Source organism: Peromyscus californicus, unplaced genomic scaffold (assembly GCF_007827085.1).
Source record: "Peromyscus californicus insignis strain IS unplaced genomic scaffold, ASM782708v3 Scaffold_2__1_contigs__length_46816999, whole genome shotgun sequence".
In the NCBI taxonomy this organism is placed as follows: Eukaryota; Metazoa; Chordata; class Mammalia; order Rodentia; family Cricetidae; genus Peromyscus; species Peromyscus californicus.
In genome coordinates this window covers 28565558-28579248 of record NW_026294540.1, presented here as the reverse complement: position 1 = coordinate 28579248, position 13691 = coordinate 28565558, and the positions used below count along the sequence as shown (strand labels likewise).

The following is a 13691-nucleotide window of genomic DNA, read 5'->3' as shown; positions in this document are numbered from 1 at the left end:
GGTCACAGGGAGGTGGAGATGGGGAGATCCTGCCCCACTCTGTCCTCCACATGAGAAGACTTGGTGGTTGTGTACCACTATACCCTGATTTTTCCTGACTCCTGAGCACCCCAGTGTCCCTGCACAGGGCTCCTCTCCTTCCCCATGGCTCTGCTGGTCTCACTTCCTGGAGGGAATCAGGCCATGACTTGGATCCTGCTTCTGCTGCTGTCAGCTGAATGTCTGCAAGCTGGTGAGTTTGGGGACCTTGTTAGCAGGCACTCTGCCATAACCACAGGAGGGGCCAGTGGGACTGGGAAGAGCGGGCTGTCATGTGGACAGGTGTCTGCTAAAGGAGCCAGCCAGTGCTCTGTGCCCCAAGAGAGAGCTCATCCTCAGAGGGGGTCCAGCCCAACCCGTCCTCATCTGTCCTGTACTGTATGGGACAGTGGGACACAGGGCAGGACTGTCCTATGGATATGGCTCAGGAAGCTCTCGGTTGTCCTTTCCGTCCCCTGCAGAGACATCAGATTCTCCCCATCCTTCCCAGGTGACTCAGCAGAATCCGACAGAAAAGGACCCTATGGGGTCAACCAACCAGCACACATCTCTGGTGTCCAGGGCAGCTCCATCGAGATCTCCTTCTCCTTTTACTTCCCCTGGGAGTTGGCAGAGGATCCACAGATGAAGATTCTCTGGAAATGGAAGAACTTCCATGGGGAATATATCTACAACTCCACCCCACGTTTCATACATGAGCATTTCAAGAACCGGCTCATCCTGAACTGGACACAGCCTCAGACATCTGGAGTCCTCCGAATCCTGGACTTGAAGAAGAAGGACCAGACAGAGTACTTCTGCCGAGTTCATATGAACACAAAAGAAGGCATGACAATGTTTCAGTCAATTCCTGGGACCCAACTCACCATCACTCCTGGTGAGCACATCCCACATCAGGCCCTGGTGGCCATGGCTTTCTTGTACTGTCATTAGGGATCCTACACTTCTGTTTCTTCCCTCTGATTCCTCTCATGTGTTCTGTCCCCTCCCCAGAGCTCTGACAACTCCACCTTTCCTCTTCCCCACAACCATCCACAAGCCTTAGCTGCTCTCTCTGAGCTGCCCCTCATGTGCCCTCAGATCCACCCCACCCCCAGCCTCAGCTCTTCCCAGATGGCCCAGTCTCCTGCTCCTTTCTCCAAACTGACTACCACCCTGCCCACCCCACCCTCGTTGACACAAATCCACGTGGATCTGACCTCTCCAGGACGGAGCGGCCTTCACCTGGTCCCGTGTCAGGGTCTCCATTAGATCTAGACTTTACACCATATCTCATGTCTTCCACAGTAGGTGCCTTCTGGTCCCGGGTACCCCTCCTTCTCTGGATCCTCCCACTTCACCAGTCTCTAGACACATCCCTCACCTCTCCCTGCCCCAGTTTCTTTTCTGCTTCCTCATTTCCCTCTTTCCTTCCTTCCTCCCCATCCCCCATCTTTCCCACACAGACCCTCACGTTCTCACCATGATCAGGTTCTCTGGTCACTTCTCCTCCTCCATGGCAACTGTAACTGCAGCTTCCACACAGAGTGCACACAGGCCCAGCCTAGTCACTGTGTGGACATTACTCCAGCCACCCGTCACTACTGCTGGGCACTCTCATGGTCATTATACAGTGAGACACAGAGATCAGCAGAATTCCCCCCTGCCCAAGGTCCTGCTGGTGAGGAACAGGCCCCGAAAGGTTTTTGGAGGTAAAGATGTTTACCTCCAAGCATCTGTCAACCAGTAGACACTGTTGCTTGCCTCTCTTCTTTCTTGATTATGTGGAGTGTGTATATATTGTGTAAGCATGCATGCGTGTGTGTGTGTGTGTGTGTGTGTGTGTGTGTGTGTGTGTGTGTGTTTGTGTGGGTTCACGTAGGGGGGGCATGTATTTCATTTTTGTGCTTGGGAAGGCCAGAGGTAGATGGTCATTGGGAGTCCTCCTATACTAAGACCCACCTTATTCCCTTGAGGCAGGGTCTCTCACTGAACCTGGAGCTCACTGTTTAGGGCTAGGATGATGGGCTGTGAAGACCCATTGATCTTCTTGTCTCCATCTCCCATGGTGTTGCGGTTATAGGTGCTCACGTGGTCTGTCTTACGAATAAGGTGTATGACATCTGAGGAAGGAACACACAAGGTTAACCTCTGACACACACACACAGACACACACAGACACATAAACACACATACACATTCATGCACCATTGTGTGTGTGCAAAAATTTAATTAAAAAACATTTTTAGAAAATAAAATATAAAATTAATAGTCAAATAACAATCATCATTAATTACATTGCCAATTCTCAGCAGTGCCAGTGATAAGTAGATTTGTCCCTTCCAGGTTAGACTCACCCATCTCCCCCTGGCAAACCACTCCTGTTGCTAGAGTTTTCCTGCCTGGCCCACAGTCAGGACAAATCTCTCTCACCTGCCAGTCCCACAGCCGCTCAGACCCGACCAAGTAAACACAGAGACTTATATTGGTTACAAACTGTATGGCCATGGCAGGCTTCTTGCTAACTGTTCTTACAGCTTAAATTAATCCATTTCTATTAATCTATACCTTGCCACGTGGCTCGTGGCTTACCGGCATCTTCACATGCTGTTTGTCATCATGGCGGCTGGCAGTGTCTCTCTGAGTCAGCCTTCCACTTCCCAGCTTTATTCTCCTCCTTGTCCCGCCTATACTTCCTGCCTGGCCACTGGCCAATCAGTGTTTTATTTATTGACCAATCAGCAACACATTTGCCACACAGAACATCCCACAGCACACTCCTCATCTTAACCCCTGTTCTGGTTCAGGATAAACTCCACAGACAGAGCTGACAGGCACCTTACATCTGCATTTCCTGTGTCTCCTACCTGTTTCCCTAAATGACTTCTCTTCTTCCAGCTTCCTCCCTCTTCCTCCGTTCCTAATGTCTCCAGTCTTGGCGATAATCTATTAGGTGCTTGTAGAACAATCAATTTAAGGCAGCCATGACTTTCTCTGCTTCAGGCACAGACACCATGTGTTTTTTCTTGTCCCCAGGGCCACATGCACACTAGACAAGGGCTCTGTCATTGACTTACACCTCACCTCCACTATGAGTTATTCCACCAGTATTTTTCCCATCAGCATTTTAAAAATTAATTCATTAACTAAATATTCCTGCCCATTGTTTTTTTTTTTTTTTTTTTTTTTTTTTTGGTTTTTCGAGACAGGGTTTCTCTGTGTAGCTTTGCGCCTTTCCTGGAACTCGCTTTGGAGACCAGGCTGGCCTCGAACTCACAGAGATCCGCCTGGCTCTGCCTCCCGAGTGCTGGGATTAAAGGCGTGCGCCACCACCGGCTTCCTGCCCATTGTTTTTAAAATATTAAAATTAACGATAAAAAGACATTCTTCTATTTTTCCATTTCTTTAAGACAGAGTCTCATGTGTCCATGCTGGTCTCAAATTGCTATAAAACCTAAGATGGCCTTGAACTCTTTCCCAAGAGCTGGGACCAAAAGGACATTTCACCATCCCGTGTCCCCTGCCTGAGATGGACTCAGGGCCTCGTGCACCCTAGGCAAGCACTCCACCACTGAGCTGCATCCACAGCCCTCAAAAGAAATGTTTTATCCGAGCAAAATGTCCTCATTTAGGGCAAAGATAATACCCCTGGAGAAATATGTGCAACAAGTACTGAAAAGAACCCTGTGGTTGGCTTATTAATTCTCTTTACATAATTTAATTTTTGTAGCCAAATCAATAGTACTCTCCTTTGCACATTTTCTCTTTCATGTCTAAACAAAGAGACCCCTAGTGATAGATTTCTCTCTGTGTCTCTCTTTCCCTCTCTCTAGCTCTCTGTCTCTCTGTCTCTCTCTTCCTATGTTTCCTTTGATGGGTCTTTCTCTGGGCTGAACTCACAAAGTGGGATAGGACAATTGGCAGTGAGCCACAGGGATCTGCCTATTTTCCCCTTGAAGTGCTGGGATTATAAGTACATGGCAACACACAGGTCCCTGGGGATGCTGGGAAGAGGAAGGGTTGAGTCAGGAGTCCTCAGGCAGATGCAGAGAAAGCAAGATGAGACTGCCCTACTGAGAAAAGGTACCAAGTTAAACATGGATAAGAATTATAGGTTAATTTAAGTGTAAGAGCTAGTTAGTAATAAGCCTGAGCTAACAGCAGATCATTTATATATAATTATATTAATATATATAATATAATATAATATGATATAATATATATTAATTATTTAAGTCTCTGGATGGTAATTTGGGAAGCAGCTGCCAGGTATTTGGGAGTTGCTGAAGGGACAGAAACTTCCACTTACACCAAAGCCCCACACTGCTCTTCCACAGAAGTGCCCGACCCCTGTGAGAGCACCATGGCTGCAGGGTCCAGTCACTGCTGTTGGGGAAATGGAGTTGGCACTGCAGGAGACTGATTGCAGCATCCTGGAGAGAAATCATCCCACAGCAGGTCCCCATGGGGATTCAACAGAGGACTTGAAACTAGAACAGCCTCCATGACTTGGGATTCAGAGGCAGCAGGTGTCCTGGTTTGAGTTTCTATTGCTGTGGAAAACTCTATGACCAAAGAACTTAGGGAGGAAAAGGTTTATTTGGCTTAAACTTCCCAATCACCTTCAATGCTGACTTCCTTTGTCTCCTCCCAGTCCCCAAGACCACCTCTCCAAGCCCCACCACTGCAACTTCTGCACTCACCAGAACTGCTCTCACAGCCACAGAAGGGAAGAACAGTGGGAAGAATCAGCCCCTGGGTCTGGGAACCACAGTTGGGTTGGCAGTGGCTGCTGCTGTACTCCTGGCTGGGGTTTTGGGGTTGATAGTGTTCCTCAGGTGGAAGAGAAGGAAAGGTAAGTGGTCCAAGACAGCACCCCCATCACACGTCCTGAGTGTTTCCACAGAACAGTCCACACCACAGTCCATGAAGGAGATTGACGACAGAGCAGATGCCAGGGTCAGGGGATGGCTGAGTCAGGAAAGAGCTTGAGTCCTGGACATTGTCCTCTAACACACCACACCATGGTGTGTGCACACTCACATACACAGTGAATAAAATAATCTAATACAATTAAAAAATGAAAACACTGACAGTCAACGGTGATGCACACCTCAATAAGTGCACCTGGGAGGTGGAGGCAGGAGGGTCTTGAGTTCAAGACTAGCCTGGATTATATGAGAATTTATCTCAACCCTCCTCCTTCCACCAAACGGCCAGGAAAGGGCTGGGAGTGGTTTAGAGGACACTCTCTGGCCTTCCAGGAAAGGGAAAACATCTCAGGAACTCTTGAGCAGTGTGGTGCTGTTAGAGGAGGCAGGAGATGACCAGAGGGAACCTGGTAAATCAGGTCCCCAAGCCTCTGATACCATAGTAAAAATGCAGTGGCCACCACAGCACCCTGCTATGATGACATCAGTGTGTGTGAAAGGTCTCAGATGGGGATTCAAGAGGGTCACTGAGACAGATAACCGGGGAGGAAGGAGTTTACTAAAGGTTATCGATGCCATGGACAGACAGAATGGTAAATAGCAGCAAGGCAGGGCTCTCTAAGGAGATTTCAGGCTCTACCAACATGACAGGGCCTCTAAAGAGGAAACAGGGGGGGTTCTTTTTATATCCTTCTGAGGTGGATAGGGGTGGTTTCACTACACAAGCTGAACCAGGAAGGAGGCAGGAAAGGGAACAGGATGTGTGGACACTAATACTGTCAGTGACTAAAATCACTCCCAGGTGAGAAACCCGGGACCTGGATGGAATCAGGTCAGCTGGAGAGAACAGTGTCCGGACAGTGTCTGTGTGAGAGGTGAAGGGTGGTGCTGTGGCCTGAGCAGCAGCTGGATTCTGACATTACAGTCTTAGGGTGCAGAGAACAGACTGGAGGGGGGCCAGGCTGTGTCACTTTGCCACAGTGGACCTGCACATGGGGATGAACAGCCAGAACCAGGAAAATGTCAAGGCAAAAGCTTTCATACTTGGTGATTAGCCTGGTGTGGTAGTGCATGTCTGTAACTCCAGTGTGTGGAAGGGGCAGGCAGGATGATCAGTAGTTCAAAGTCATCCTAGGGTGCAGAAGACCTCAAACCAACACTCAGTGATTAGATGGGTTACATGGGGACAGAGAACAGGAACAAGCCTCAGTGTGTTGAGAAACACTCTGATGAAACCACCAAGCCATATAGGGACTGAAAGAGGAAGTGTGTTTGAGAGTGTGTAATGGCGGTTACTTTTCCAGTGTGGTGATAAAACATCATGATCAAAAGTAACTTGTGGAAGGAAGAGTTTGATTTGGCCTGCGGTCCCAGAAGGAAGGTTAATAGTGAAGGGGGAGCTGAAGCAGGACACTGAGAAGTCACATCTTCAACACATGCAGAAAACCCAGGGAGAAAGCTGGAAGTGAGGGAGAGCAATACGTTCTCAAAACTCACCTCCAGTGACACATAACTCTTCCAGAAGGCTGCACCTCCTAAATGGTCCATAACCTCCCAAATACGACAAGATTTCAAATAGATGAGCCTGTTATGAAGATTTTTCATTCAAATCTAACCCTAAACTAACCCAAACAATTAAAAAATGAAAACAATTCAATTGTTTGGGTTAGTTAGGAGTGGGCTAACCAGCTGAGTTGGGGATCTATTTGACGTGCCTGTGTGGATCTCACAGAGCTGAACAAAAACAAACAAACAAACAAAGTGTATTTATAAGTCAAAAGAAAAACAGAGAGAGATGGTTCAGGAGTTAAGAGCACCTGCTGCTCTGGCAGAGGACCCAAGTTCAGTTCCCAGCACCCATATGGAGCAGCTCACAACCTCCTCTAAGTCTAGCTTCAGGCACCCAGGGCTCTCTTCTGGCCTCCTTGGCCAAGGGAACAGGATGGCATACACAATCATGCACACATATATACACACACAAATAAAAATAAATCTCTAAAACTAAAATTATAATCTAAAAACACTTAGGGAAGGCCAGTGGACAGTGGCACACGCCTTTAATCCTGTCACACAGGAGGCAGAGCCAGGTGGATCTCTATGAGTTCGAGGCCAGCCTGTACTACAGAGAAAGCTCCAGGACACGAAAAAAAAAAAAAAAAAAAAAAAAAAAACAAACAAACAAAAAAAAAAACTACACAGAGAAACTCTGTCTCCGGGAAAAAAGAAAAAAACAGGGAAAAACCCTAAACTAAGGCACCAAATGACGTGTTCTCCAAAACACAGTGGGTAACATTGTTGAAAGACACAGGAAGCGGGTAAGTAGGAATCATCTCATTCTTAAAATGGAAAAATTAGTTCAGATGTCTATATTAGGAGGCTGGAGAGATGACTCATTGGTTAAGAGCACTGGCTGCTCTTGCAGAGGACCAGGCTTTGATTCCAGCACCCATACAATGTTTCACAATAACCTGTAACTGCTGTTCCAGGGGATCTGACGCCCTCTTCTGACTGCCACAGGGACCAGACACATGTGTGGCAATCGGACATACCAGCAGGCAAACTGTCATACAATAAAAATGAGTTAAGTTTTTTTTAAAAAAAGATGTCTGTACTACAAAAATAATCAGTAAATTCAATATAATTTCTATCTAAAGTACAATGGGAGTTTTGTAAAAATAATTCATCTTTTCAAATTCACGTACATTCTGGAAAACAAAATGAGATGAAATAACAAAAATGGCCAATAATGGAGCACTCCCGCTGCCTGATCCCAGAGTTTATCAAAGTTGCAACAGGAGGCTGGAGGGATGGCTCCGCAGTTAAGAGCACTGGCTGCTCTGGCCGAGAACCTGAGTTCTGCTCCAGCACCCACATCAGGCAGTTTACCACCGCCTGTAACTCTGGCTGCAGCCATATCGATCGAAGCCCTCTCCTGAATCCCACAGGCATCTGCTCTCTTGTGCCCCAAAACAGGTTCACATAATTTAAAAATTCTTAAAACAAAACAAAACAACAACAACAAAAACTTTTAAAGCTACAGTAGCTAAATAAATAATAGATTTTTTTCTTTAAAAATCTACAGTTGCCCTCAGAGGGTAAAAGGAGTCAGTGTTGAAACCTGGAGGACATATGATGGAGGAAACAGACTCCTACAAGTTGCCCTCTACCTCCATACAAACTGTGGCACACCCCCGACCATATAATAAATAAGTGACGATTTAAAAGCTACAGTAAATAAAAAGAGACTAGTATGCACCAAGACAAAAAGATCAGTAGATTAAATATAATCCAGAAAGAGGCGGTCTCTAAAGGCACAAAAAGGAAGGTAGATGAATGCAGAGTAGATGAGGCAGGTGTGGAGTGCGGGGAACTCAAGGTTGGTGAAGGAAGCAGAGGACACATGGGTGGACATGGACCTAGCAGAGATCTGGGGAGGTTGCTGTGTAGGACACAGCCCAGCAGAGGGAGCTCAGGCTCCTCTCTGACTGCCTGGGGCAGGTTCTCTGCTCCCCTGTCCTCTGAAGGTGGTCTGAACACACAGGACAGCTGAGAGGGATGATGGAGGATCAGCACTGATGTCACACTGACACTGTTTCTTCCCCACAGGACAGAGGACTAAAGCCGAAACCCCAGCCAGGTGAGCACCATCCGGGTCCTCTGTGAGAGCAGCCAGTGCTCTTAACCACTGAGCCATCTCTCCAGGCCCTTCAAATAACATAAAAAAAGGAAAACCACACTCAGGACTCTTCACATCTCCCTAACCACTGACTCATCCTGTCTGCTCCCTCCTTGTCCTCTATGACCTCAGGCTCCTCAGGCACCAGATTCTCAGTGACAAGGAGTGCAGAGGGTCTCAGGAGTCTCCTTCCCAGAACAACACCCCCTTTAGGCCTCAGACTTTCTCCCTCTCTCCTTCCATTTCCTGGGCTTCCCTCTCTGTCTCTGGTTCCTCTCAGCCTTGAACATCCGCCTGGATTCAACAGCTCTCCCATCTTTTCCTTCCTTCTCTCTGTCTGTCTCTATGGTCAGTGAGCCCCGCTCCCCCAGAATCCTTTGTTCCAGATCTTCCACATCTCTGCCCTTTTCTCTCCACCTCCCAACCTCTCCACCCTTCTCTCCTGCCTCTTCTTTTCCTACTGAACATGAACTGCTCTCACCCTTCCTCCTCCAACCCCTTTTTTCTGAGAAAGGGTCTCATTTAGTCCAGACTGGCCTCAAACTCACTCTGTAGCCATGGATGACCTTGAACTTCTGATCTTTTGCCTCCACCTCCCAACTGTTGGAAGGACAGGCATTGTACCACACCGGGTTTATGAGGTGCTGGGATGGAACCCACAGCCTTGTGCAGATAACTCAAGCATCCACCAGCAACACTGCATCCCAGCTTCCTCCATCTCTCCTCTCCCTGTGGCTTCTTTGGCCAGATGCCCTTCCTCCAGTCCCATCTCAGGTCCTTTCTTCCTTGAACCCAGCCTGAGCACCTACCCAGAAGATCTGAAACTTTCTTGCCTTCTAGTTTTCAGGGTAGTGAGAGAGGATAGACTTGGTTCTTCCTATTTCTAGTCTCTGTTCCTGCCCAGGGCAAGACGATTTCCTAGAATGACTCCCCTCAGCTAGTGCTGAGGGACCTTGGCCAGGCCACCTTCCCAATGGCCTCTCATTGTCTTCAGGAGAAGGTTTAATTCTGAGCATGGAACTTGGTCATGCTCATCTAGAGTCACTGAGGATGGCAGAGACCACTCAGAGGGAACGAGCTCCTGGTGTGTGTGTGTGTGTGTGTGTGTGTGTGTGTGTGTGTGTGTGTGTGTGTATGTGTGTGTGTGTGTGTGTGTGTGTGTGTGTGTGTGTGTGTTTTGGGTGTCTGTGTGAGTGTGTTCTCCAGTGCCAATCAGTCTTTTAAATAATTATTTTTATTACATTTTGTTCGTGTGCATGTGTATACATGTGTGTGGGTATGACTTGACATGGTCCACATGTGGAGGTCACAGGACAACTTCTGAGAGCTGTCTCTTTCCTTCCACCTTGTGAATCCTTGGGATGTTTCTCAGGTTGTCAGTCTTGATGGCCTGCTCTGACCACTAAGTCATTTCTCCAGTCCCCACTTGTGCTGTGGGTTGTTGTTGTTGTTGTTATTTTAATTGGTTCAGACTGGTCTGGAACTCACCAGTTAGATCAGGTTGGTTGGCCATTGAACACCAGGAGTTCCCTGTCTCCACCTCCTGAGCACTGAGATTTCAAGCATGCACCACCATTCCCTGTTCTGTGTGTGTTGTTACTATTCCTGTGTGTGTTGTTACTGTTCCTGTGTGTATCCATGTGCAGGTGCACATCCACATGTGTCCATGTGTGTAGAAGCCAGAGATCAATGGTGTGTCTCTCAGTTGTTTTCTGGTCTGTTTTGTGTCCCAGCATGTATGTTGAGAGTGTGTGTGTGTGTGTGTGTGTGTGTGTGTGTGTGTGTGTGTGTGTGTGTGTGTGTGTGTGTGTCTGCACCTGTGTATGTGTGTGGAAGCCAGAAGTCTATGTGGTGACTCCCCTCAGTTTCTCCCACCGTTATTTAATATTTATTTTGAGGCAGGGTCTCTCATTAACCTGAGTTCATCAGTTGGGCCAGGCTGCCCAGACAATGAGCTTCAGGGATCCTCCTCTCTCCACCCCACTCTCCAGGCACATCGTGTCCAGGTTTTTTCACATGGGTCCTTGGGGATCTAAATCTGTGTCTTCGTGTTTGTGAAGTGGGCACTTTGCCAGCTGAACCATCTCTCCAGCCCTCCACTTTATCTTTTGAGATAAATCTAGAGCTCATCTGTTAGTCCAGGCTGGCCAGTGAACTCCAGGGATTTATCTGCCTGTCTCTGCTTCTCCAGCATCCAGTGTTCTGTGGGTCCTGGGTCTGCAATCAGGACTTCGTGTTTATGTGACACTTACTTTCCTAACTGAGCCATCTCTGCAGCCCAGCACCTGGTGTCTTAACCCTTTCCTGTCCAGATTCTGATATGTTGTCCATTTGTTCCTATGCAGGGACCTCATTGAAAACACTGAGAATGTTGAACCTGAAGGTAAATTCTGCCAGCTTCCTGTTTCCTCACCTGGCTCTGCCTTCTTCTCCCAAGACCCCACACTTACATAAGCATCCCTCAGTATTTCCACCTTTCCCTCCATCACCCTGTCCCTCCCATGTAACCAAGGTCCTCACCTCACTGTTGGAACTCCCAGCCATCTGTCTCCCTTCCCTTGACTTTAGCACTCTGTGTTCTTTTTTCTCTAGGGCAATATATGGACCCCAAAGAGAACCCCAAGGTAAGCCACTCAGACTCAGGCCTGAGGGAAGTTAAAGGGATGTTGAAGAAGGAGGCAGAAGGGGGGAGGCTGCAGGTGTGGAGAGGACACTCAGGCTGCAGCTGCTGCAGGTGTGGGCAGGACACTCAGGCTGCAGCTGCTGCAGGTGTGGAGAGGACACTCAGGCTGCAGCTGCTGCAGGTGTGGGCAGGACACTCAGGCTGCAGCTGCTGCAGGTGTGGGCAGGACACTCAGGCTGCAGCTGCTGCAGGTGTGGGCAGGACACTCAGGCTGCAGCTGCTGCAGGTGTGGAGAGGACACTCAGGCTGCAGCTGCTGCAGGTGTGGGCAGGACACTCAGGCTGCAGCTGCTGCAGGTGTGGGCAGGACACTCAGGCTGCAGCTGCTGCAGGTGTGGGCAGGACACTCAGGCTGCAGCTGCTGCAGGTGTGGGCAGGACACTCAGGCTGCAGCTGCTGCAGGTGTGGGCAGGACACTCAGGCTGCAGCTGCTGCTTTATGGTGGCCACAGCTGCACTGCTGCCATCTAACCTCTTGTCCCCACAGGATAACAACATCGTGTACGCCTCCATTGCCCTCTCAAATCCAGCCTTACCGGGAACATCACCCTGCCAGGCTGTCCCTGAAGATCCCCAGGAAGAGACTGTGTACTCCATTGTAAAGGCCAAATGAGTGGGTCTGGGTGACGATCTCAGAGTCACCTGTGTTTCTAGTAGGAAGACTCCCAGCTTCCACAGATACCCACAGCCAGAGACAAAATCTCATGGGTCACTGATACCCATGGCCAGAGACAGAAATCCACACGTCAGGGTGTTTGAGCTGAGAGAAAATGAGAAATTCCCAGTTCCCTTTTCTAACTTCCTAGACCTTTCTCACAAAATAAAACAATCCACAGAATTTGCCTAAATGAATCTAATTTAGAGTCACTCATGTGACCCTTAACTTCTGGCCCTCTAAGATCCCCTCCTCTATAACTTTTTTCTAGCTGCCCAAGGCAGGGGATGCCCCAAATGCTTTCAGCCTGTCTACACGATGTACATCCATATCTGGGAGGGTAATAACCAGCACACTCTGTGACTGGTTCCCATGGACCACCACACTGGACATCAGCAACAACCCTAGATAGATGGTGTGAGACAGGGAACTAAACACCAGATGGTCACAATGCTTTCCTAAGGCCATGTGGCTCCCAGGAAGTTGGGGAGCCAGGACTCACAGACATGCTTTTCTGAAGGTTCCCCAGGCCTGGGTCCTGCTGCTGTTCCCAGCCTCCTATACCCTCCAGAGAAGGCAGGTTGCCATAGTGACATGAAAGGAAGCCCAGCCTAAACAGTGACCCCAGAGACCTGCTTTATTACCCATGATGCACAGCTCTGACCTGAAGCATGGAGCAGGTCACCAACCCCGACATTCAACATCTGCTCAGGATCACTGAGAGGCTGTGAATTGTAGAAGGACCAGAGCACACTACTCCTCAAAGAGACCCGCCAGGAACTCCTCTGAGCCATCCCCCTGCTGCGACTCCCCTCTCTCCTCTGCCTCTCCAATGTCTTCCATGAGTTGCTTCAAGTCCAGGTCACTGGAACCATCACCTTCAGTGGGGAACTTGCTGCCTCCTGTGTCAGGGGCTTCTGAAGTCCAGGACTTTCCTTTCCCAATGGACAAGCCCCGTGTGGAGCTGGTGGGGTAGGGCACTTTGATATGATTTTTTATTTCCTTATCCTTGAGTAAGTGGTCACTGAGTCCTTGCTTTTAGAAACAAGAATTTTTTTTTTTTTTTTTGGTTTTTCCAACAGGGTTTCTCTGTGTAGCTTTGGAGCCTGTCCTGGAACTCACTCTGTAGACCAGACTGGCCTCAAACTCAGAGATCCACCTGCCTCTGCCTCCCAAGTGCTAGGATTAAAGGTGTGTGCTACCACAGCCCGGCCTCTTAATTAATTTATTTTTTTTAGGGCCTAAAGAGAAAAAAGGACAAAGTTTAGAGTCCCTTTAAGTCAACCTATCCTGATGTTTTACAAGCCAGATTTCTGGATTCTTATGTTTAAAGCGTCTGAAAGGATAGAATGAGGAATATGGACTTTCAGGTCACACTTGGACTCCAGCCTTGTGTTAGCTGTGTGTTCAACACGGGTCTTGAACAAATCTGAACACTTTTGAGCCTTACTTACTACAGTTGTATCTGAAATGTCAAGGGGCTGGAAAGATGGCTGAGCAGTTAAAACAACTTGCTGCTCTTCTAGAAGACTGGGTTTCTATTCCCAGTGCTCACACGGTGGCTCACAACCACCTGTAACTCCAGTTCCAGAGGATATGACATCTCAAATATTATTCATGGACCAGCCTTTATAATATTCTCCCAGGGGCCCAGAAGAGATGCTACCAATATCGGGGTAATGAATCTAGATTCACCAGCTCTTTGTCCATTTGCTTTATTCCTCTATGAC

General features: G+C 48.3%; 1 protein-coding gene across 2 annotated transcripts; it reads left to right on the top strand.

Annotated features, from left to right (window-relative positions):
* Positions 1 to 12234, top strand: LOC128120623 (paired immunoglobulin-like type 2 receptor alpha). 2 transcript variants are annotated; one of them, XM_052754780.1, is made up of 7 exons: positions 1 to 232; positions 530 to 916; positions 4673 to 4873; positions 8556 to 8586; positions 10971 to 11008; positions 11218 to 11249; positions 11794 to 12234. In XM_052754780.1, exons 1-7 carry the CDS (start codon positions 145 to 147, stop codon positions 11917 to 11919), a joined length of 903 nt encoding a protein of 300 aa, XP_052610740.1. In that variant the 5' UTR covers positions 1 to 144; the 3' UTR covers positions 11920 to 12234. The 2 variants fall into 2 exon arrangements, with proteins under 2 accessions (XP_052610740.1, XP_052610741.1); XM_052754781.1 differs by lacking the exon at positions 4673 to 4873.
* The last annotated feature ends 1457 nt before the right edge of the window (positions 12235 to 13691 follow it).

Excerpts from the sequence above, each read along its gene's own strand:
- LOC128120623 (XM_052754780.1), top strand. The coding sequence starts at position 145 with ATGGCTCTGCTGGTCTCACTTCCTGGAGGGAATCAGGCCATGACTTGG. Across the intron at positions 917-4,672 it reads CCAACTCACCATCACTCCTG|TCCCCAAGACCACCTCTCCA; the intron begins GTGAGCACATCC and ends GTCTCCTCCCAG. Across the intron at positions 4,874-8,555 it reads CAGGTGGAAGAGAAGGAAAG|GACAGAGGACTAAAGCCGAA; the intron begins GTAAGTGGTCCA and ends TCTTCCCCACAG.